Genomic DNA, 25,452 nt, shown 5'->3' with positions numbered 1-25,452 from the left:
ATCTAGATATAGTGTTTATTTCCGCAATAATTAGAGTATAATCAAGCATCAAATTTCATGAAGAAACAACTTGACTCAGAAAACACATTTTTCATTTTAATCTATATTTTAACACATACCGTTTTGTAAGCCTAATTTACCTACAACGACTCTCTTGTTGAGAGTTTATACATTGCTCTTTGACACAAGAATGTCAAACACGGCCTTATGTTTTTCGTTTGCTGCTATCATAGCTGCTGTGTACCCAAATTTGTTCTTGCCGTTTATGTCCACATACTCATGTGATATGAGATACGTCACCATCTGTAGGCGTCCGGCAAGAGAGGCCAGATGAAGGATGTTGTGACCGTTATCATCAACTAGGGACACATCAGCTCCTTGCTTTACAAGTAAATCAAACGTTTTCCTGTGTCCCTTTTCTGCTGCTACCATCACTGGAGTTCTTCCGTAGTTTCCTTTACAGTTTATGTCCACGGTGACCTTTGAGAGGAGGTATTGCACCATTTCTACATGTCCTCCAAAACAGGCCACGTGAAGGATGGTGTCATTGCTATCATCAACAAGGAATACGTCAGCTCCTTTGCGTACAAGCAGATCAAACGCTTCCCTGTGTCCGTACTCTGCTGCTATCATCACTGGCGTTCGACCGAAGTGCCCTCTTGTGTTTATGGCTGCAGTATTCTGTGAGAGAAGATATTCAACCATCTCTACATGTCCTCCAAAACAGGCCACGTGAAGGATCTTGTCACTGTTGTTATCAACTAGAGACATATCAGCTCCTATGCTAACAAGTAGATCATACGCTTCCCGGTGTCCGTACTCTGCTGCAATCATCACTGGCGTACGTCCGTAGTGACCTCTAGTGTTGATGTTTGCAGTATTCTGTGAGATGACATACTTCATCATTCTTACATGTCCTGTAATACAAGCAATATGGACGGTTTTGTCATAATAATTATCAAATAGCGACGCATCAGCACCTTTACTCAACAGAAGGTCATAAACATCTCTATGTCCATCAAATATTGCCATCATCAGTGGTGTCCTCCCATACCGATCTCTGCTGTTGATGTCAACGATGCCCAGTGGAAGAACAAACTCTATTATATCCAAACTACCTCCATGACAGGCCGCTTGAAGGATGTTGTCACCATTTTTGTCAACTAGTGACAGATCACCCCCATTACTCACAAGAAGGTCAAACACATGCTTATACCCTAAGAAGGCTGCCAACATTGATGGTGTCATTCCGTCCTTTGCGTCTTTATTGTTTACCTCGACTCGACCGTCAGACAAGATGCGTTTTATTCGGTTCAGGCATCCCTGTCTGCAGGCATCATGAAGAATGCTCTCCCGTGACTTGTGAAGTCTGTGCGTCTGTGTTCCTCCTGCAGGTAGGTCAATTAATAACAGTGAATTACAATAATTGACTTTTAATTTAGCATATCTATATCACAATTTCTTTAAAAGCTCGATTAATCCTGATTTGTAGCAATGCATCGGTTTACATGTGTAATTGCATTTGATTATTGAGACCGAAATACGCTCTAAACCACTAAATTGCAAAAAAAACAAAAATGGACAGTTATTTTTTGTATCCGTGAAACAATGTGAGAATTTATGTATTTCAGACAGGTATTAATACGTTTTCTGATTGATGTTCTAAAAAAGATCAGTATGAATTATCACCAAGAAAAATGCCATATTGCACTGAAGGAAAACTAAATTGTTTGATGACAGCTTTATGGCTTTCACCAAATGTGAACATGGTAAAGGTCTCCCAGAGATGTGACATGATGACAATTCAGTTCAGGTAAAGCTTCCTGAATACCTGTGTTTCAGCGTATATCAGCAAAAGAAGTAGTATATATGATGGGGGTAAGGGGGCCCCTGGCAATGCTCCCATGGGTCTTAAGTTTTATTAATTATGTGATGACAATCATCACATAATCAATATAACTTAAGACTCCATCGATCTTTGGTATGTAGGGATATTTAGATATGTAAGTATACATGATAATCACTCTTTTGGTTTTATTAAATATTTGGCTAAATATACACCCATACCAAACATATAATTCTTTACAATATTTGACTCAGAATTGTGGACAATATATAATATTGTTCCTAAATATGGAGAGTGGATATTGTACATTAAAGTTGAACATTTATCATCCTATAAACGATTCTTAGAACTCTCACTAATATTCCAGCTATCGAATATTTCAGATAGAAACGAGGTACTTACTCTTTACACAGACAACCTTTCCAACCCGAGTCTCCAGACATCGGGACATGAGATTGCAAGACTTGGCTACACAGGAGCCAGACCAGACCTTCAGACAGGGAATGTATAGAAAGAATTAGAGAGAGATGTATGGTGCTTTTAGGGAGCATCCATTTGATTTGCATGAGGGGATTTTTTATTGAGAACAATTTTTTTAACTAGTTGTATCCAACAACCTATCTATTTACTAAGCACTATCAAACAATCTCTTCATTTCCACTACTAACACAAACCTTTCACGTTTGGGTATTTTCTACAACTTTGTCACCACTGCCATCAAACTATTCATTCTGGGCATATTTCTGAACAAACTACGAGTATTCATTTAATTATAACCCCCACTCCCATCTCTCGAGAAATCTTGAAAATGGATGCTCATTTAGTGCTTTGGTGTTTTTCGATGATCAATTAAATGATATTATAACTTTCGGGCATGCTCTTTTCTGATTTGTTAAAGAATCGGAAATTTCATAACCCAGAATCAGCGTTTTTTCACCCAAAATAAGTGGTGTTATCATTCAGAATCAGAGGTGTTATCACTCAGAATCAGAGGTGTTATCACTCAGAATAAGAGGTGTTATCACTCAGAATGAGAGGTGTTATCACTCAGAATCAGAGGTGTTATCACTCAGAATCAGAAGTGTTATCACTCAGAGTCAGAAGTGTTATCACTCAGAATGAGAGGTGTTATCACACAGAATCAGAGATTTAGTCCTTACAACCTGACGCTGATCAAAAGAGCCAAAATGCCACACCCTACAGAGTTTAATATAGTCAATAATAGTTTGTTGGCGTTTTCAAATATGACTTCTTGACTCGAAAATACAGATTGTTCATCAATACATCGCAAACACACAAAAAACACAAAAAGAGAGTTTCAAGATGTATATACAGATAAGAGACAATGAATAGTTATGTGAATTTATTCTGTTCGAATTTTGACGATAATTCATGTATTTACTTATATCATTCATAGATTAGAAAAATGCTGTTGCACCACTTGTAAAATTAACATTTCAGCCAGATAGCAAGGGGACACGAGACACCAGAATTACACATTGTACCCTTGTGGTGAATTGTCCCGGGAGGGCCAGTGCATTAACAACTACGGTGTCCCATCTTTCTACCAGATTTAGATGATCTCAACATAAGATATAAATACATGCTTACATGGGAATGATTCTTTGGAAGAACAATGTATCCCTCTCTCTCCTTTATCTTCTTAGATCCAGACAGACGACAGATTAGTTTTTCGTTGCTGTATTCGATATTGAAACATATGCCGTTCTCAATACATTTTACTTGACACAACGTGATGCCAATGTTCCTGATGATGACAAAGTATTTGTTTTGAAGTGCACATGGCTTTTGCGTGTATGCACACACATCACATATGCACATGAAATAAACTGTTAATGCTGGGAGGAGAAGCCACGAGTCATATGAACACAGGGGCAACATCTTACAGTGTCCCCAAAGATGACAGGATTCAAAACCTCACAGTCCTGAGACTAACACTCTGTAAGCTTTGCCTACAAGACAGGGTGTTTAGGGAGCACAGGATACAAGATTACACAGTCCATAGGTTTCACATCCCTTGTCTTGATTACTGATAAGAAATATGTGAACTAAGGTACATTCTTAAAACATGGTTGACAGTGAAATATAGACACTGAAAAGCTCGGTACGATAAATATTTCATGCTATGAAAGCAGAATAAACTCTTATCCGTAAAAGTGTCACCGTGCAATCACTTTGTCAAAGACAGCAAAGGTGAAGGAGGCAAGTACATGTATGTCCCTGTGGATACACAGATGATTAATGAAATAGTTGATGGTAGCTGAGTATCAAACTCTCAGACAGCGTAGATATAGCACTGGGTGAGTGAGTGAGTGAGGTTTTACGACGCTTTTAGCAATATTCAAGCAATATCACGGCGGGGGACACCAGAAATGGACTTCACACATTGTACCCATTTCGGGAATCGAACCCGTGTCTTCGACGTGACGAGCGAACGCTTTAACAACTAGGCTACCCGACCGCCCCAGATATAGCACTGACTATGCAAATGGCTGAAATGCAGTAATGTAATCTGGGTCGTCCAATGGTCATCCGGCCATTAGATTCAAGGATAGCAATGACCAGACTTTTTCAGCGTGCATGGATGCTTTCATTCTGGGTATTGTAAGTGCCCTTTGCATAATACATCAAGTCGGCAGACTCAGATATACATAACGATAATCCTCAAAGAATCCCACGTCCTTCACATTCTTTCCAAAGGCTCAGAATGTTAGGAATGTAATTCATGTTCTGAGATTACAACAAACCATTATCATAAAAGCTAAGATGGATTCATATGTTGGACAAATCGCTCTTATCGTTACATTGATAAATCACATGAGCAGTTGTATAAGGTAAGAAGCAAGTACCTATTCCCAAGTACCTCAATTTTTTAATACAAAAGATAAATTAATACCATCAGAGCGATTGAAAAACGACATCTTTTGTGAAATTTATTTGGCTTACATGAATGAATTATCCTTTCTATTATTCATCCTCTATCCTACAGGAAACGTTCTCGATAATCACATGCACACATTCATGTATAACACATACATACATGGATACAGACAGGTGGGGTGAGGTGAAATTGGGTTTAACGTCGCGTCCAAGATTATTGCACTTATATTGCGACGTGCATGTACGTGTGTGTGTATGTGTGTCTGCTTGTACTAGTCCGGACTGATGCCGATTTATAGTGCTAGCTCACTGAGATACCATGCCGCAGTTTAACATGACTACCCCACTCAGACACAGTATACTGACTCCGAGCCGACCAGTCCTTGTTTTAGCCCATTAATGCCGAGCGCCAGACAGGGTAACAACAAGTACCATCTTTTAACGTCTTTTGGTACGAACCCCGAACCTAGACCACGGAGGCGTTCGGATACAGACAGACAGACACTACTTACAATACATGAATGAAAGTTAAGGAAATATACCGTCAAAGCAGTCGATCTTATGAGATGTCCATAGAAACCAATTGGACTCGACTGTTGTGTACAGCAATGCCATGTGGATGTTATGACAAAATGACGTATGCAGCCTTTCCTTTCCAACTCACGCAATGTATTGAGTCTATTTCGGGCATCCCAAAGGAGGCATCACAGTCATTGTCAACAGAAATGTCAAAGTCCCAATGATGCCATTGATTTGGAAGATTTGTTTACTCTCCCCCAGGAAATTTGGAACTGTGCAAGGAGATCTGTGTTGTTAAAAGGGCCCCCAGTATCCGGTAGCGAGTGCTTGATATGGCGTGGAAACGTTTGGCCAAATCAGCAACAGGCTAGGCTCCACTAAATCAAACAAAAGCAGCATGTTCCTTACTTTGAAATTTGCAAAGAAGGGATTTGATGCTTTGAACTTAAGTAACATGATCAATTCCCTGAATGTCCCACAATATTTCAAACTTCAAGAACCACCAACAGTTTCATTTTCTTATACGAACACCATCTCATCCAAAACGTGGACTTTCTATGCCAGCACTCATCATACTCCTACCAACCTGTTGGTCATATCATCACAGGTAACATCACTAGTGTTGACAATGTCAAATATGGCCCCAATCTCGAGTACAGCCTGCTATCAATTGGTATCACAACTTTAAAATCATTATGATGCTGTCAAAACAAATGCCCTACAAATGGGCCAACAGAGAAGATGAATGTCCTTTAGAGTGGATTACGTGAGTTTGTGATGTTGTCATTACCAGGTTTCACAAACGGAAACAGAGGACACACACTTGGGATAAACCTATTCTGTCCCAGCCAGCTGTCTTCAGAAGTCTGGCTGCCCTACATGAAAGGTTTGTAATTGACTTTTCAACTTTGTACAGATTAAAACAGTTATAATCAGTGCTCTTAAGTATAACAATTACTCAAGGATGACTACAATACGTGAGCATGAAGAGAGAAGTTTGAGAAGAGAAAAACTTAATTCCTTTTCCATGGGGCATTTGTCACTAAACTAGATATAGTCACATCTCTATCGGCAACATCTAGGACAATTTGTCAAAAATGGAAGCAAAAGTCATCTACAAAGTCATTTGTGAAATGCTGGAGTGCCTGTCTCTCGGAATATCAGAATGTGCCTATTTCAGACATGTTTAAGAAGTTGTGAGTCTTAATATGTCATATACATTGATAGTAAGAACAGGTAGTGATTAATGGTAATAGACATACTTCATGTTGGCAGGCAACAATTCAGCAGACGTCCGCAGCTGATGAGAAATATATACCGTATTCGCCGCAATAAGCGTCCAGGGCGCTCTCGAAATTAGAAATAAGGGGCTCTTATTAGAATATTATTTTGGTGAAAAATAAGTTCAAAGATCGTAAATTTCGTGATTTATATACGACAGATATATCTTTCCAGAAGTTAATTGCCCATAATTAAGGGTGCATTTAACACACGAGTGCGTAGTATACACGAATAAGTAAGTCATGTGTGCATTGATCAATCGGAAGGGGTGCTAATTTGGATTGTTCACTAGCCAAAATATTCGCAAATATCGCCGTGGCGCTTATTAGAGCGGGGCGCTTATTACGTCGAATACGGTATATATTATGAAAACTTACGTTTTGCTACAAGGTATAAAACTTCGGAAAACATTCATTTGTGCAACAATTTGGTCTCATACGGACATTTGGTATTTTAGCTCACCTGACCAAAACAAAATAATGTACACTGGTCAGTGTTGAAGGAGTGGTTTCAAATCCCGGTTTGCCCCGATTATGTTTCAAGGTTTGTCAGCACCATACCCGTGCTCATGGGTTTCACCGAAGTGGTAAACGTCTGAGGCCTGCATCACTTGAGGATTTCCTCCAACATTAACCGACACGCCGTGATGTAACTGAATCTGACCCTTGAAGGATAATATAATGCGAATTAAAACTGCACTCCGTATCCTTTGTATAGCAGGATGGATACAGATTAGTGACCTACTTTAACATGTGTGAATTTGGTAATCAAAATAAACCATAAGAAAACATTTGTAAGAGTATCAGATGTCATCATAACCAGTGAAGATTTATCGGGAAAACGCCAGCAAAGAAAACATCTTTTGGGACATGACGATCATTTGTCTGACTACTTGGCCAATCATGAATTAGGGGATCGACTACCAGTCATAAAGGAGGGCCAGATCTAACTACTGAAGATGTCTGGGAACACGTTTCGTTGGGGCATATCTGTTCTGTTGGGAAGAGGTCAGGGAACGTCCCATATCAAAGTCTGCAGTCACAGTCTTTATAGGTGAGCCTTCTTCAGCAACCCATTATTGTCTTTAGAAGCGACTATGCTTGTCGTAAGAGGCGACTAACGGGATCGAGTGGTCAGAATCACTGACTTCGTTGATGCATGTCATTGTATCCCAATTGCCTAGATCGATATTCATGATGTCAATCACTGGATTGTCTGGTCCAGATTCGATTATTTACAGGCCGCCGTCATATAGCTGGAATATTGCTGAGTGTGGCGTTAAACAACGAAACAAACAAACATTGTGGGTGGTCTGGGACGTTGTCATCCTGGGACACGTTGCCATGGCACTGAGCAGCTACAAGGTGGTGATGATGTTATTCGCGGTAGTCGGCATCAGAGATGTGGAGATCAGTTTTGCCGGTTATGGTGATTCCTCCCCGATATATGGCCACAACGATTATAGGACATCATATGGAAGCTGAAACTCCAGACTCTCGTTCGACCATCATTGAAGTCCAACATGAATCAGATCATCACTATTATATAATTTTGTCTCGTCAAGATATGGCCGAAATATTGCCGACGTGATGTTAAACAATAACTCAATCAGATCAACACTATTCATACCAGGGTATTACTTCTGGCGACGTGCATTGCGGTCTCCGAGGATTCTCTGGCGTCCACTACCGGGTGTATTCTGGGTACTGCCTGTCCCCTTGTATCACTATCATAGTGGCTGATTTGGACAGATTCACTTGCCGTGACCTGTAGCTCTGAGCTCTTGAATGTTTTTTTCTACATTCACAGCATTATTGAATCTGTGCTGACTTAGCTTTATATGCCTACTTTTATATCCAGTTAGGAACATGTGGCACGTGCATCATGGCAAGTGGCAAGTTTTAGTGCAACAACCAACGTTTCTTGGGAGAATAGGTTTTTCGACAATGCATACATTCGAGTTTTAATAGTTTGTTTATGTGATATGCCTGTCATTTTTGACTGATGTTGGTATGTCGGTTGGCATAAAACGATCATTTTTAAACTTTCACATTCCAGTTTGTTATAAGCAGCACAATTAACATAGTTACACACCAGTGTAAGCCAAAGGTCAAATGTCTTGTATGGCCACCATTGGCCCTTGCGCACATGCGTGGAGACGACGTGGCATGGGCTCGCACAGGCGGGTGTCTATTCCTCTTGCAATGCCAGGTTAAACGTCACGACGTCATGATGTCGTGGTTGACGTTGACGCACACTTCACCCTGCCTTGTCCCAAATGAGCTCGATTGTGTTAAGATCGGACGATGCCGCGGATCAGTCCATTACATTTAAATTTGTTTATAATTTGGTTATTTTTCTGGAGCATTTACACGGTTTTGCATCAATCCACAGAAATGAAGCATGACAGCTTGACCAAAGCTTATTAAAGTAATCTCGGAAGTATGCTTTCTTTACTTCAGTAAGCTTCTATATAAATTTGGGCGGTCGGTAGCCAAGTGGTTAAATCGTTCGCTCGTCACGCCGAAGACCCGGGTTCGAATCCCAACATGGGTACAATGTGTGAGGCCAATTTCTGGTGTCCCCCGCCGTGATATTGCTGGAATATTGCTAAAAGCGGCGTAAAATCAAAACTCATTCTGTATAAATTAGAATGTTGGTGGATGTTTGTTATTTCGAAAGCTGAAATTAATTCGTTTGGACAAAATAATGATAGGGTTGAAAGGATTGTTATTTTTTTATAAATAACCAAAAAGAAAATTTTCTTAAGATATTGTTACCGGGTTTTTGGTTTTGTGCGATATCCAAATTTCCATGTCTCGACAGATGGAGCTCGCTTTAATATTTGTTACATTCATATATATGTAAAAGATCTTCTGCATCATTTGAACAGTAGCTACAACTTGTACTGTCTACGTATCCCATTTTATTAAGAAGTTTGTTGGCAATATATGATTTAAAATTTGAAATTTGAACCATTGTAGTTTAGTCACATTCGTGCACCTCAACGAGGTAGAATTGATCATCTTCCTGTCTCGTTCTTCGATATCGTATCCAAGTTCATACTCCCATTTAGCAAAATGATTATTTCTCGCACATATTTTTTAAAAAGTATATTAAAGAAATACTATAAATTTTGTTTTTTGCTTGTTCAGATGATATATATGAAATGGTAAGAAGGGAGACTCTAAGGTAATGACAAATTTTGATAATCGTTGGGTTCGACAGTGTTGTTTAACAGCGAGAAGAACACCTGTGTAGGTTAAAAAATGGTTTTCAAATTGAAAACGGTTTTAAAGGTTTCGAATGACATGAATTGTCCGTTATTACCTAGAAGGTCATTAATGAAACGTATCCCTTTCACAAACCATTCTTTATAAAATATACAGGTATTTCCTGTTCTCGTTATGCCATATATATTGTGCTAGGATACCTGTGTCATTTATAAGCTCGATGTGGGTGTTATCTATGGATTTCCTCCAGGCCTTAATAATGTCATTATAGTATATATTATTTATCTTGGTAATCCTTTGTAATCTTAATGTCTTGTAGGTAATTTCGAGTGCATTAAAGGGTCCAGAAAGAGGTATATTTAAGAGTATTATCCACACCACTTTGATTTCGATTTTGATGCTCTACATACCAATGATATTTCTTGCGCATGTATTTATTCTAGTACTTGGGGACATTTTATACCTCCATCTGATGTTTCACATATAATTTGACTTCTCATTACTTTGTCGGGTTTACCTCCTCAATGAATAAGAAGCACCTTTAAGAAAACGTTTAAACGTAGTATCTGGTGGATCTGGTAGCGATGGAAATAAATGGTTATATGTAAGTAGAATTAGTGATTTTAGCACGGTATTCCTGCCTAGGGGAATAAGGTTTCTTGAAGACCAAATGGACATGAGTGTTTCACATTTTCTAAATGCATTATCAAAATTCAAGCAGCAAGGCTGCTGGGGTCATTGGGTATGCATAAGCTCCTCTCTGTGATCAATCACCCCCCAAACGCAATGTCGTTGAATAAACCATGAGATGCTGAGAGCTTTCAATGGTCGTAAGTGGAACTTGTTCCCGCAGTACATAAGCACGCGTTTTGGTATTACACAATGTGTAATGCAGCTGTATGTTAATTAAACAGGTGATGTTTTCACGGGCAAGTAATAAACACATTTGGTATATGCCTGTAACACGAGGCACGCTGGCGAATCTTATTACACCTGCACTGGATATAGCGGACCTATTTTCAATACAATGTTTGTCATCATTCTTCTCCAGCTGCTTCTAGCCGTTTTTCAGCTTGTATTTGACAAGTGGCTAGTCGTTTCTCATGCAAGTACATTCATCTGTAACATACTTTCTTTTGCGACAAATAATACATTCCTATGACTAGACATGTACCGACTCCCTTGAACTAGTATAGTAGGTGCTCTAATTTGGGATCTAAAACTTAGCTGTGGCTTTCAAGGAGAAGGTGCAGTGGAACTTTCAATTGCAAATACATCATCAGTTCGCAAAGACCCCCTTATATCTTTCCGCCCGAGGCCTTGTTCTTATAATTGAACCAACCCGTGAAGGTCATCAGCAACCCATGCTTGCCGTAAATGGTGAGTAAGCTTGTCGTAAGAGGCGACTAACGGGATCCGGTGATCAGGCTCGCTGACTTGGTTGATGCATTTCATCGTATCCCAGTTGTGTGAATCGATGCTCATGATGTCAATCACTGGATTGTCTGGTCCAGACTCGATTATTTACAGACCGCCGTCATATAGCTAGAATATTGCTGAGTGCGGCGTTAAACAACAAACAAATACAAAATAAATATCATTGAACCACAGATTGAAGCACCTGTGACAGCCAGCTATACGGGCATGGTGCTCTGACAAACCTAGAAAACAGAATCGGGGCGAACCGGGATTCGAACCCACAATCATAGGTTTCTGGCGTGCCTAAGGGACGCAACTCTGCACTGCGAATCGCGGCGCCTTTGACAACGACTGGGCCACCAGTACAAACTGAACAAAAGAACATTCTGGAATGGCTAATAGATGGTCTATATTGTATGAATACACACATAAAGCCCATAACTGTCGTTTGGAATACCCTGTGTGTTTTTTTTTCGAGGTTGCAGGATAAAAAATCACATTCCAACTGTCACTTTCATGATCTGCTAAGCGATGCTCTGATTGGTCAGATGAAAGGTCGTTCCCACATGAACCGCAATAGGATGTCCTCAGATCTTTGTTTAGAGGTAGCAAAAAATAAGATCTGATTTTAGTTAAATTGATACAAGGGAAGATTGAGGATTGATACATATTCTGCTGCTTAATTAATATATGCGCTTCAAACCATATATGGACCATGAATAGGGTGAATATATATAGCGAGAATATAGAATATAGATGCGTATCTCTGGTACTGACAAAAATCACTCGAACAATGTAATCCCACACCTATGACACAAGGTGTTCACAACAAACTTGAGGACAAATCCCAGCTAGCAAACCTACATCGGGTCACCGTCGGCAATATCGGCATCGGCTTACTGCAGCGTCCGTGCTGGTGATTGGCACTGACACTATTGAATCTAATATGTGATTTGTTTTTTTTTATCATAACATGAAAAAAAAAATTTGTTCATTACAATGTGACAAATATTAATTTACGAATATAGCTATACTTTATTTTTAATTTTGAAATTAAACAGATCTAGATCTAGCACATTCAGAAGATACACATCTTACAGTTCATTCAGAAAATTACAATACATTGGCAAAAGTTGGAAATATCGCGATCGGTTTCGTTACGTTGGTCCAACGTTGTCACAACATGCTTCAAGGGAAGCTACTCTTGTAATAGAGGGCGCTGTTACTCACGCGCGTCGTTCGAAGCAGACGACGCGAAAGAATAACACAGGAAGGCAACTAGGGAAAACCTATTTTGCAGTAAGTGTTTACTTTATTAATGTGTTTACGAGATTTCAATTCATTTTTAAACCTTAAAATTGAAAATAGAAACAATGTTCATTCAAAAGTATCAACGTGAGTAGAGAAATCTATGTCATGCTAAACATGACAAGATAGATTTTATTGTCAATATTTTGTAAGTTGCCCCACGAGTCGCACTGTCGGGGTGAGAGGATGACAGCAGCAGACAAGTGAACAGCCACACAATTTCTTACAATGGTATTTTTGCATGAACAGTGCTACATTTGACATTTTCGCAGTCGTATTTGATGTTGGGACGGGTAAGGTTAGTAAATTAATGACAAACTGGATTTAACAAGTCAATTTTGTGATTGCTGTCAGCAGTGAACATGAAATTCATAATGAGGCTTTCGGAAACGTGTGCATGTCATAGTTCACTCCCGTCCCGAGGAAGTAATTTTACGAGTTCGGTTTTCGATCACCACACAGTGGAAATGAAACACATGTTTTTGGATTAGGGCCTGATGTTATTTGAATGTCGTATTTACTTGCGAACTTTGAACATTTTCTTGATAAAGGGCGAAACAGAAGGACAGCTCTATTTTGTAAATGATCACTGTATTATATCAAAATCTACCTGGATACATAAGGGTTATAGCTAAATGGGCACCACAGCAAAACGTCACCTGGCGAAAACGGCACCTCGCCTCAAGCGAAAACGGCTATTATTGCCTGGCGAAAACGGCACCTTATTTTTTTATCCCCCGCCCAACGAAGTTGGCGGGGGATATAGAAACGGGCTCCGTCCGTCCGTCACGTTTCGTTTCCGGAGCATAACTCATAAACCGTTCAATATGTTTTCACCAAACTTTGCAGGTCTGTCAGGTACATGCTGAACTGGTGCCTTTTGCTATTCAGAAATTTTAGGAATTTTTATTTTTTACGTTTCCATGGCAACAAGATGGACTTAGGTTCTGTGAGGGTAGGGTTCGTTTCCGGAGCATAACTCATAAACCGTTCAATATGTTTTCATCAAACTTTGCAGGTCTGTCAGGTACATGCTGAACTGGTGCCTTTTGCTATTCAGAAATTTTAGGAATTTTTATTTTTTACGTTTCCATGGCAACAAGATGGACTTAGGTTCTGTGAGGGTAGGGTTCGTTTCCGGAGCATAACTCATAAACCGTTCCATATTTTTTCATCAAACTTTGCAGGTCTGTCAGGTACATGCTGAACTGGTGCCTTTTGCTATTCAGACATTTTAGAAATATTTATTTTTTACGTTTCCATGGCCACAAGATGGACTTAGGTTCTGTGAGGGTAGGGTTCGTATCCGGAGCATAACTCATAACCGTTCAATATTTTTTCATCAAACTTTGCAGGTCTGTCAGGTACATGCTGAACTGGTGCCTTTTGCTATTTAGAAATTTTAGAAATATTTATTTTTTACGTTTCCATGTCAACAAGATGGACTTAGGTTCCAAAATCATCTTTATTTTACAATTTCCATGACAAGTTCCACCTAGGTTAAAAAAGGTTAGGGTTTGTTTAGATTTAATTATGTCATTTGTCCAAATTTACTACCCGGGTACCCTTCCCCCTATTACTCGACCCTACCCAGGTACCCACTGTAGGTCTCAGGAGATGTCTCAAAATGTCCAATTGGGAACATTTTTAGAATAGCCCTAGCAAAAAGTATTTAGATACATGCATTAAACAACCGGGTCATTCATACACTTAAGTTGATTTGAGTTTTATCTATATTCACCCATATGAAAGAAGGAATGGGTGCATAGTCAGAAAGAAATGCGAACATTAGTGACTTGTAGTGTAACCATAGAGTTCTAGATAATTTTTGTTAATAAACAATAGATCACGTGACTAACCACGGGTCGGGGTTGTCCTGTGGGTACCCGGGTCCTACTCTGTACCCACCTGACCCAGGTACCCGAGTTACCCGTCCCAGCCCTAGTACCCGTCAACTAAAGTTCGTTTCAAGGCGTCAATAGCGGTATTCTGACCGTGGTTGCTGTTAATAACGGTGAGTTGTGCGATCTTCCGATCGCTTCACACACGATTTCGCCGAAATTAATAAAAACAATATTATAAGGAATTTTGAATAAAATTAATGAAATAAGTTACAAACATAAGTCCAGATATACAAAGAACACTTTTTATAGCCAGACAGTGTAATTTCATGATTATTTTGCGTACTTCAGTATGGATTTGTTGACATGGTATTTCCGGTGTTTCGTGCTCACGGTAATGTCTTTCCATGGGGGGAAAAAACATCCAAACTCATAATTCGTGTATAATGCGCACCCCCTTCCACACAGCTGTGTTTTTTCGAAAAAAAAGTGCGCACTATACTCAAGAAAATACGGTACATGGGCCGATATTGTGATGAAGATGACAACCATGAAGAACTGTGAAGAACTTTATGATTGTGAATCTCTGTAGTTATCTGTGAATAACTGGTAGAACACAGGAAATGACAATGTAAATAATCAAATACATCAAATAACATGTAAATGAATCATAAATACTACTACATACATCGTTCTTATCGTTATAATAAAAAACGGAGGTGACGTTTTCGCCAAATGCGGTGCTGTTTTGCTGAGGTGACGTTTTAGCCTGCAGAAATTTGCCCTTCTTTAAGGACTAGTGGACTAAATGTTAGTTCATACCCCTGGATATGGCTATTTCAGGATCAATTATTAGTTAATATTTGGAAGTTATTAACTACCAGAGAATTTAAGTAATACAAAAACATAATTTATAATATGTTTTTTACGGGAAAGGCATTTACCGTACAGTTTTTTGATGAATCATGGGAGACGTACGGTAGTATGAGGTTAAGAGATGTATGTACATTTGTGATGTAATACTGGATAAAATGTTAAAAAATATATTTCCAGAGCACTGTTTCAAAGGTGAGATGCTTAAGTAAATAGATATTACAAGACCCAGTGAAGACGTTAAGAAATGTATGTACATTTGTGATGTAATACTGGATAAAATATTAAACATATATATCCAGAGTACTATTTCAAAGGTGAGATGCTAAATAAATGTTACAAGACCCAGTGAAGACGTATGGTAGTCTTATTAGGTTAAGAAATGTATGTACATTTGTGATGTAATACTGGATAAAATGTTAAAAAATATATTTCCAGAGCACTGTTTCAAAGGTGAGATGCTTAAGTAAATAGATATTACAAGACCCAGTGAAGACGTTAAGAAATGTATGTACATTTGTGATGTAATACTGGATAAAATATTAAACATATATATCCAGAGTACTATTTCAAAGGTGAGATGCTAAATAAATGTTACAAGACCCAGTGAAGACGTATGGTAGTCTTATTAGGTTAAGAAATGTATGTACATTTGTGATGTAATACTGGATAAAATGTTAAAAAATATATTTCCAGAGCACTGTTTCAAAGGTGAGATGCTTAAGTAAATAGATATTACAAGACCCAGTGAAGACGTTAAGAAATGTATGTACATTTGTGATGTAATACTGGATAAAATATTAAACATATATATCCAGAGTACTATTTCAAAGGTGAGATGCTAAATAAATGTTACAAGACCCAGTGAAGACGTATGGTAGTCTTATTAGGTTAAGAAATGTATGTACATTTGTGATGTAATACTGGATAAAATGTTAAAAAATATATTTCCAGAGCACTGTTTCAAAGGTGAGATGCTTAAGTAAATAGATATTACAAGACCCAGTGAAGACGTTAAGAAATGTATGTACATTTGTGATGAAATACTGGATAAAATATTAAAAGATATATTTCCAGAGCACTATTTCAAAGGTGATTGATGACAGATATATATTACAACACAACATGCCATGTATTAAATAAAAATTCAAAATAATGGTAAAAATTTTATGAGGAAATATGGATGCTGCAGTACAGATTTTTCAGGTCATTATCCATTTGTAGAAAAACACTTTCCAGAGCCCCGTTTCAAAGTTGATTTATTCTAACTAAAGATATATCATTTCAGTTTATTATGGGCCCTTTTCCTGTGTATACCAGCAATGTAATTCTGTATGAAATTCCTTGTCCCTGCTACTTTGCTGCTATTTTTTGCATACAAGTGTTTGTAATATGTACATACCTTTGTGGCAGGTCTTTTAATGATAAACATTTATTTGCACTTTTGGTTTACAGTGATATAGTCGACATACATAGTGAATTCATCATATAGTAAATGAAATGAGTTTTGTGGTAACCAGGCTTCACGGGGATTTGTCCAATATCATGTCAATATGGGAATAGTCTCACTGCTTTTCAATGGATGGCTATGGCTTTTTTTTAAAAGTATACCGTGTTCGACGTAATAAGCGCCCCGCTCTAATAAGCGCCAGCGGTGATATTTCCTAATATATTGGCTAGTGAACAATCCCAATTAGCACCCCTTCCGATTGATCAATGTACACAGGACCTATTTATTCATGTATAATACGCACTCGTGTGTAATATGCACCCTAAATTATTGGCAATTAAACTCTGAAAAAATATATAAACATTTCTGGCTGTCAGCATAAACCACAAAATTTATCTTTCAACTCTATTTTTTTCAGTAAAATAATATTCTAATAAGAGCCCCCTATTTCTAATTTTGAGAGCGCCCTTGGCGCTTATTACGTCAAATAGGGTAACTATTATTTCTGCTACAAGGCTGCATATAAGGGTCGTTTGTACAAATGCAAATACATGAGATAAGATGTATGAATAAAGGAAAGTCTCTAATTTAAAAGTTACTTTATTATTTTGAGCAATATTCCCCTCAACCTCATTAACATCATCATGATCCTAGCTGTGTGCTCACTGTTGCTACACAAACTTCATAGCCTCTTTTAAAAAGTAACCAATAATATTCTTATATTTCTATTTAAGAAAACCCTGACATTCAGCCATTGTCTTTTGGCAAAAATGGATGTGCTGAATGAACTCCTAGCAGCTTTTCAAAATGGAGCAACTGAGAGAGCACTGGTGAGTGGATTAAATTTCTTTGGATGTATTAAGTATGGACAATTTACTCAAAGTCTGATACATGTTTCTGATTGAAATATTTATAAGCAAATGTTTAATATTAGGTTTGCCCTATAAAGGGCCCCTGGCACTAACTGAGGTCATCTTACAAAGAAAATTTCATGTTAACTTATTTTTGATGTACATGTACATACAAGATTGATTGCACACCTAAAAACTGTTCTCCAGCAAGATTAGGGGAGGGGGTTGGGCTTCTCATGTGGTTATAGGGGATGTTTATTGGGATGAACATATTTATTGGAGACTAATTAGGGACCTACCATTCTATATTTTTTTTTGGGGGGGGGGGGTTCTTATGTTATTTAATTTGCATATCATTATACATAATTCAAGTTACTTATTTACATATACCGAGTGACTCATCAATTTACTTATTTATACATATTATAAACTTATCAATTTACTCATTAACAGGTGTCACACAATAGTATATACACGGATGTATAGAGGTGCATGTGAACAGGGTATAAGTTATTCTTTTATTTCATTATGCTATCAATAACTTGTTTTTGACACACTTGTGAAGTTCATTACTTGTAATTGTCAGAGTACATGGAACAGTTTGAGAAAGAGTTTGCCAAACAAATTACTTATAATAGTACACTGACATGTTATGGCTATCATTTGTAAACAAGCTGAGGAGGATGTCTGCAGCTGTGGTCTCAAAAGCCACAGACAGGGACATGGTGACCTGAATAAAAGAATGGCTTGGAGTTCCAGGAGCAATGGTCCAGACTCGATTATTTTCAAGACCGCCGTCATATAGCTGGAATATTGCTGAGTGCGGCGTTAAATAACAAACAAACAAACAAACATAACTGTAATGTCAGAGCTGTAGCTTTGGAAATGTTTAGTTTTATGTGCCCTAGCTCTATTCTTGGAAAAGTTCTCTTGTGGCATCATTTCCATGAAATATTAACATGAGATGTTGTCAGTAATGACTACTGCAGGCAGCTACTCTACAGAACATCAGCCTAGTTAAGACAATGACGGTTGTGGTAAATATACAGCAGGCTCTTGTGAGGGGATTCCTCCAGCATGTGAGACCTGTGAAGATCCGGGTAGAATAGGTCTTCAGAAACCCATGCTTGCAGTAAAATGCGACTATGCTTGTCGTAAAAGGCGACTAACGGGATCGGTTGGTCAGGCTCGCTGACTTGGTTGATGCATGGCATCGATCCCAATTGCGTGGATCGATGCTCATGATGTCAATCACTGAATTGTCTGGTCCAGACTCGATTATTTACAGACCGCCGTCATATAGCTGGAATATTGCTGAGTGCAGCGTAAAACAACAAACCAACCAACCAAAAACCAACCCCCAGTATGTATAACATATCTCAAACAGGACTATGCATTCAATACTCGTTCAGCCATCAGTGTCCAGAGTTCTCACCATGCCTCCATGACACAGTACTGGTGTGTGTGCCGCGTGGCTGGCTGTGGCTGACTCTCCAGGTCTTTTTCCTCCACCTCCACATATGACGGTCCTTCCCCAATAATATGTTCTGTATTCCAGGATGTGGATCTGTTTTTGAACAACACGTGGCCCGAGTTCTCACCATGCTTCCATCACACAGTGATGATGTGGGTGCCGTGTGGCTGGCTGTGGCTGACTCTCCAGGTCTTTTTCCTCCACCTCCACATATGACGGTCCTCCCCCAATAATATGTTCTGTATTCCAGGACGTGGATCTGTTGTTGAACAACACGTGGCCAGAGTTCTCACCATGCTTCCATCACACAGTGCTGGTGTGGGTGCCGTGTGGCTGGCTGTGGCTGACTCTCCCGGCCTTCCTCAGGCACATCCTGTCACTCCAACAACGCCTGCAGCTTTCAAAACTTACAGTAGCAAAACTAGTGAGTAGACTTTAAAAGATTAAGCTCTGGTCATTTATCATAGAGAGGGGAGGAGTGGACATTTAGGGATTTGGGTTGGGTGTAATGACAAATTGTTACATGTATTGGGGGGGGCATGGAGAAAAGGGGGTGGGTCAGAGTGGGGTGGCAGTATATTACAATAAAGACCAAAGACCAATCTCCCCACACCACACACACCCTAAAATAAGTGACCAGTCCCTTCAAGAACGAGAAAGATCCGGGGTAGAATAGGTCTTCAGCAACCCATGCTTGCCGTAAAAGGCGACTATGCTTGTCGTAAAAGACGACTAACGGGATCGGGTGGTCAGGCTCGCTGACTTGGTTGATGCAGGTCATCGATCCCAATTGCGTGGATCGATGCTCATGATATCAATCACTGGATTGTCTGGTCCAGACTCGATTATTTACAGACCGCCGTCATATAGCTGGAATATTGCTGAGTGCGGCGTTAAACAACAAACCAACCAACCAACCAACAAACCAATCAAGAACAAGAAAAGACTTATTATTACAACTGTTATTATTGTTTGGCAAGGTACTGATGTAACACTATACGATACAGGAACTTATTGCTGGGATGTTGACATGCGTCTGAACGCAGTCGTATACTTTCGTAACAGAGTCCTACGGATCAGGAAAGGTGCAGAGAGATCGGCCAAGCACTCGGCCAGTATGGTGCGTCCCGTAACATTTGGGAAACTAAGCCAATTCTGTCTAGTGTGATTACAATCGTGACTATGTCGTGACAGATTCTGCTGTATGGGATCAAAATTGTAACAAGGTCCTGTGTTGTCTGGACGGTGTCCTGTGGATCGGGATGCTGTCGTGATGAACGGGCATGAATTGTTCATTGCCGTTTCTTGTCGATTGAGTCCAGATTGCGTCCAGATCTTGCCGAATGTGAACTGTCTTTGTCGGTTAACTGTCCAGTCACTGTCTGATCTCTGTCTGACTGCATTCGGGAGAATCGGGACGCTGTCGGGACAGATTTAGTCGTTTTTTACTATGCGGAAGATACAAATCTGATCAGATTCGGATTAAGAATGGGAGAATCTGGACGAATTCGGCTGGAAACGGCTGAATCGGGACGCTTCCTGATCAATATCTGATTGTTTGTGAATTTCCCGCCCAGATCACAGGATCTTGATCAGACTTTAGACAAATTTTAATCAGGGAAGGTCCTATGAAGGACTGCAGTCAAAATCCTGAATGTGTGAGCCCTAAGTGACACAGAGTAGCTGAAGGCTATGTTACAACAAAGAAACACGTTCTGCAATAAATGAATTTTAGGAATTGAACTGCAACACTGTGATTGTAGGATACATCTACATACAGCACCATGTTGCAAACAGTAACACCAACATGTGTTTAAGAGTCCATGATTCATGATGACTTTTGTTTTTGTTCCTGAAGGTGCTGAAACTCTATGCATGGGAGGGCTCATTTAGGGACAAGATCATGGTCATCAGGGAGAAGGAGACGAAAGTCCTGATGAAAATAGCTCTGTTTGAGGTCCTGCTTGTCTTCCTGTGGATAGGCTTCCCAACACTGGTATGTCACCCAGCTTGTCTGTCTATGCCCTTTCATTAAACAATGAATGAGAAGCGGTATTTGCTTGTTAAAAGGAAATCAGCATCACTCCAATATCTTATCCATTTAGTGCCATTGTAACGTGAAGGCAAAATGGACACATGAATTCATTCTATAATGCTACAGACTTTATCAAGCAAGTGGTACAAAACTGAGTAGGACATGGTTATATGACTTTTTTGTTTGTTTGTTTATTTAAGAATTGACATTCACTTTGTGTGAGTTCATTGGAGTATGAACCTTCATAGAGTGAGGGCCAAACTTTATGAATGTCAGAGCTTTTGTTCACTAGGATACACTTATGTACGTAAATTTCGCGGTCATGTGACCAACCTCTCAGCCAATGGAACCTTCAAATAAAAAAAATATTTGTTGTTCAACGTTGCACTCAGCAATATTCCAGTTATATGACGGCAGTCTGTAAATAATCAAGTCTGGATCAGACAATCCAGTGACATCATGAGCATCAATCCACGCAATTGGAATACAATGACATGCATCAACCAAGTCAGCGAGCCTGACCACCCGATGCTATTGTCACTTTTTACGACAAGCATAGTGGCCTTCTATGGCAAACATAAGTTGCTGAAGACCTATTGTACCCCAGATCTTCACGGGTCTATATGACCAATATATGACTAATACATACATATACAGCAGGTGAGCTATGTGTAAAGTCTACCTTTATCACTAAATCCCACTCCATTTTATTTAGGGTTGTTTTAATACCTTTGAGAATATCACACTTTAATATGACTATTGCAAGAAACCTCAGCCGGTATAACTCACAGTGCTCCCTGATATGGTTTTCAGATAACGATTGCCTGCTTTGTAACATACATCATGACATCTCCTACCGCGTTCATGAACTCCCGAACGGCCTTCGTCTCCATCGCTCTCTTCAACTATCTGAGGGGGGCTATGAACATGCTGCCCATGTGCATCTAGACTCTGGCACAGGTAGTACTTGAATGTCAACTCATGCACAGGTAGTACTTAAATATCAACTTTGGCACTGCTAGTTCTTGTATATCGACTCTTGCATAGCTAGTACTTGCATATCAACTCTGGCACAGGTAGTACTTGTATATCAACTCTGGCACAGGTAGTACTTGTATATCAACTCTGGCACAGGTAGTACTTGTATATCAACTCTTGCGCACCTAGTACTTGTATATCAACTCTGGCACAGGTAGTACTTGTTTATCAACTCTGGCACAGGTAGTACTTGCATATCAACTCTGGCACAGGTAGTACTTGTATATCAACTCTGGCACAGGTAGTACTTGTATATCAACTCCTGCACAGGTAGTACTTGTATATCAATTCTTGCACAGGTAGTACTTGTATATCAACTCCTGCACAGGTAGTACTTGTATATCAATTCTTGCACAGGTAGTACTTGTATATCAACTCTTCCCCAGCTGGTACTTGTATATCAACTCTTCCCCAGCTGGTACTTGTATATCAACTCTGGCACAGGTAGTACTTGTATATCATCTCTTGCACAGCTGGTACTTGTATATCAACTCTTGCACAGTTAGTACTTGTAAATCATCTCTTGCGCACCTAGTACTTGTATATCAACTCTTGCACAGGTAGTACTTGTATATCAACTCTGGCACAGGTAGTACTTGTATATCAACTCTTGCACAGGTAGTACTTGTATATCAACTCTGGCACAGGTAGTACTTGTATATCAACTCTGGCACAAGTAGTACTTGTATATCAACTCTTGCACAAGTAGTACTTGTATATCATCTCTTGCACAGGTAGTACTTGTTTATCAACTCTTGCACACCTAGTACTTGTATATCAACTCTGGCACAGGTAGTACTTGTATATCATCTCTTGCACAGCTGGTACTTGTATATCAACTCTGGCACAGGTAGTACTTGTATATCATCTCTTGCACAGCTGGTACTTGTATATCAACTCTTGCACAGTTAGTACTTGTAAATCATCTCTTGCGCACCTAGTACTTGTATATCAACTCTTGCACAGGTAGTACTTGTACATCGACTCTGGCACAGGTAGTACTTGTATATCAACTCTTGCACAGGTAGTACTTGTATATCAACTCTGGCACAGGTAGTACTTGTATATCAACTCTGGCACAAGTAGTACTTGTATATCAACTCTTGCACAAGTAGTACTTGTATATCATCTCTTGCACAGGTAGTACTTGTATATCAACTCTGGCACAGGTAGTACTTGTATATCAACTCTTGCACACCTAGTACTTGTATATCAACTCTTGCACAAGTAGTACTTGTATATCATCTCTTGCACAGGTAGTACTTGTATATCAACTCTGGCACAGGTAGTACTTGTATATCAACTCTTGCACACCTAGTACTTGTATATCAACTCTGGCACAGGTAGTACTTGTATATCATCTCTTGCACACCTAGTACTTGTATATCAACTCTGGCACAGGTAGTACTTGTATATCATCTCTTGCACAGCTGGTACTTGTATATCAACTCTTGCACAGTTAGTACTTGTAAATCATCTCTTGCGCACCTAGTACTTGTATATCAACTCTTGCACAGGTAGTACTTGTATATCAACTCTGGCACAGGTAGTACTTGTATATCAACTCTGGCACAGGTAGTACTTGTATATCAACTCTGGCACAAGTAGTACTTGTATATCAACTCTTGCACAAGTAGTACTTGTATATCATCTCTTGCACAGGTAGTACTTGTTTATCAACTCTGGCACAGGTAGTACTTGTATATCAACTCTTGCGCACCTAGTACTTGTAAATCAACTCTGGCACACCTAGTACTTGTTTATCAACTCTTGCACAGGTAGTACTTTATATCAACTCTGGCACAGATTATATTTGTAATGAACATCAGTGTATTTTCGTAGCTTGATGGTCATATTTCTTATAGTCAAAGCTGATATACTAAGTAACTAGAGTTAGTGAGTGAGTGAGTGAGTATGGTTTTACACTGCTGTTTTTGCAATATTCCAGCAATATCACGGCAGGGGACACCATAAATGGGCTTCACACATAGTACCCATGTCAGGAATCGAACCCGGGCATGACAATCGAATGCTTTAACCACTAGGCTACCCGACCACCCCATACCAACTAGAACCAAGATGTAAATTCATTGTCTTCACTTCGGGCAAGCTTGTCAACAAAGCGCCTGAACAAATATCTTGCTGAAGAGGACCTTGATCCCAGCACAGTGTCAGCCGACACTGCAGAAGGTCGAGTATCTGTTTATTGAGAATATACGGATGTGAAGTGGCTAGTTGAACCCCCTCCCCCCGTTTTTTAAGTGAACATGAACTAATATTAATATTTTTAAATTTCTACATCTTTTATCATATATAATCTGCAAACAGATTTTTGATCAAGGCACACATGGGAATGTCATCTCTCGGTATGAGACGTTTGTTCTCAAGATGTTGTTTTGCTAACTAAACAAAATAGTTTGAATTGCAAGAAAACTGTCATGAGTTGAATGAAGTTGGTACCACAATGTCTACGTTGAAAGTTATCTGCAAGCACCTTGGATTTGTTGTCTTGTAATGATCTTATTATTTAATATCAATATCATGTCCCTTTTGAGTAATTGAACAACTGACGTGGATTTAGTATTTTGCAGTATTTCTTTAGCTTAAAATCAAAATGATATGGTGTTCTCATATTTCTTATTTCAGGAGTTGCAATCAGTATTGATAAAGCCACTTTCACGTGGAGCACTGGATCAGAGTCTACCTTGAAAAAGTAACTACTGTAATGAATCTTGTCATTAGAGATGGATATCCTTACACTATTCTATCCATACCTGCAAATGTATGATGATGAATGTACATAAGCACAATGGATATACAGACAACCAGAGTGCCAGTATAAGACAATAATATGTGGGCTAACCATTAGTTGAAGACAAACCAGAGTGCCAGTGGCGAAAACGATCAAGACCTTCGTTTGAAGTTTTAATAGTTATTAAATATATGATTATTTATTATTACATACACATCTTGTGTGTAAAAATTATGTATATTGTACGTATAAGATCAATTAAATGTTTCATAGTAATATTTAACAGTTATAGTTAGCTCCAGTGATCGGCTCAAATAGTCCCGCGATCTACTGGTGCTTACGTCATCAAAAGTTGGGTAGTTCATTCCAGAATTGTTTCATGCTTTAAATCCACTAAAGTAAATATATTTATTCCAAAATACTTATGTAAACACCTTCCTGGACATGTTATTGAGTAGATTACATCCATCCCAATTAATGTCACGTCGTATATTTGGTGTTTAATCGCATTCTTCTCGCTCTAACTTTTGGCATCTTCTGCTACATGTATTTCCGGAAGTGACGTCACCACGAATATAATCTTGTTCCAAATGAGTTGCAGAAATAACAGACTCAAGGTAAGTTGTAGTTT

The 25,452-nt window shown here is 39.1% G+C and overlaps 1 protein-coding gene and 1 long non-coding RNA gene across 2 annotated transcripts; one reads left to right on the top strand and one right to left on the bottom strand.

The window, feature by feature from the left end:
- On the bottom strand, positions 1-2,970 carry LOC124120169 (ankyrin repeat domain-containing protein 50-like). The gene is made up of 2 exons (XM_046482901.2): positions 2,249-2,970; positions 1-1,388 (listed from the first exon to the last, which is right to left on the bottom strand). The coding sequence occupies exons 1-2, from the start codon at positions 2,295-2,297 to the stop codon at positions 166-168; spliced, it is 1,272 nt and encodes a 423-aa protein (XP_046338857.2). The 5' UTR covers positions 2,298-2,970; the 3' UTR covers positions 1-165.
- Positions 2,971-19,123: 16,153 nt separating this feature from the next.
- Positions 19,124-25,445, top strand: LOC124120167. The gene is made up of 3 exons (XR_006858789.2): positions 19,124-19,420; positions 20,855-20,992; positions 21,845-25,445. It is a non-coding gene; the product is annotated as an uncharacterized LOC124120167 (long non-coding RNA).
- The last annotated feature ends 7 nt before the right edge of the window (positions 25,446-25,452 follow it).

Source organism: Haliotis rufescens, unplaced genomic scaffold (assembly GCF_023055435.1).
Source record: "Haliotis rufescens isolate VD_foot unplaced genomic scaffold, xgHalRufe1.0.p SCAF_18, whole genome shotgun sequence".
Taxonomy (NCBI): domain Eukaryota; kingdom Metazoa; phylum Mollusca; class Gastropoda; order Lepetellida; family Haliotidae; genus Haliotis; species Haliotis rufescens.
The sequence above is the reverse complement of the archived record's forward strand: the minus strand, read 5'-3'. Positions and strand labels throughout refer to the sequence as shown.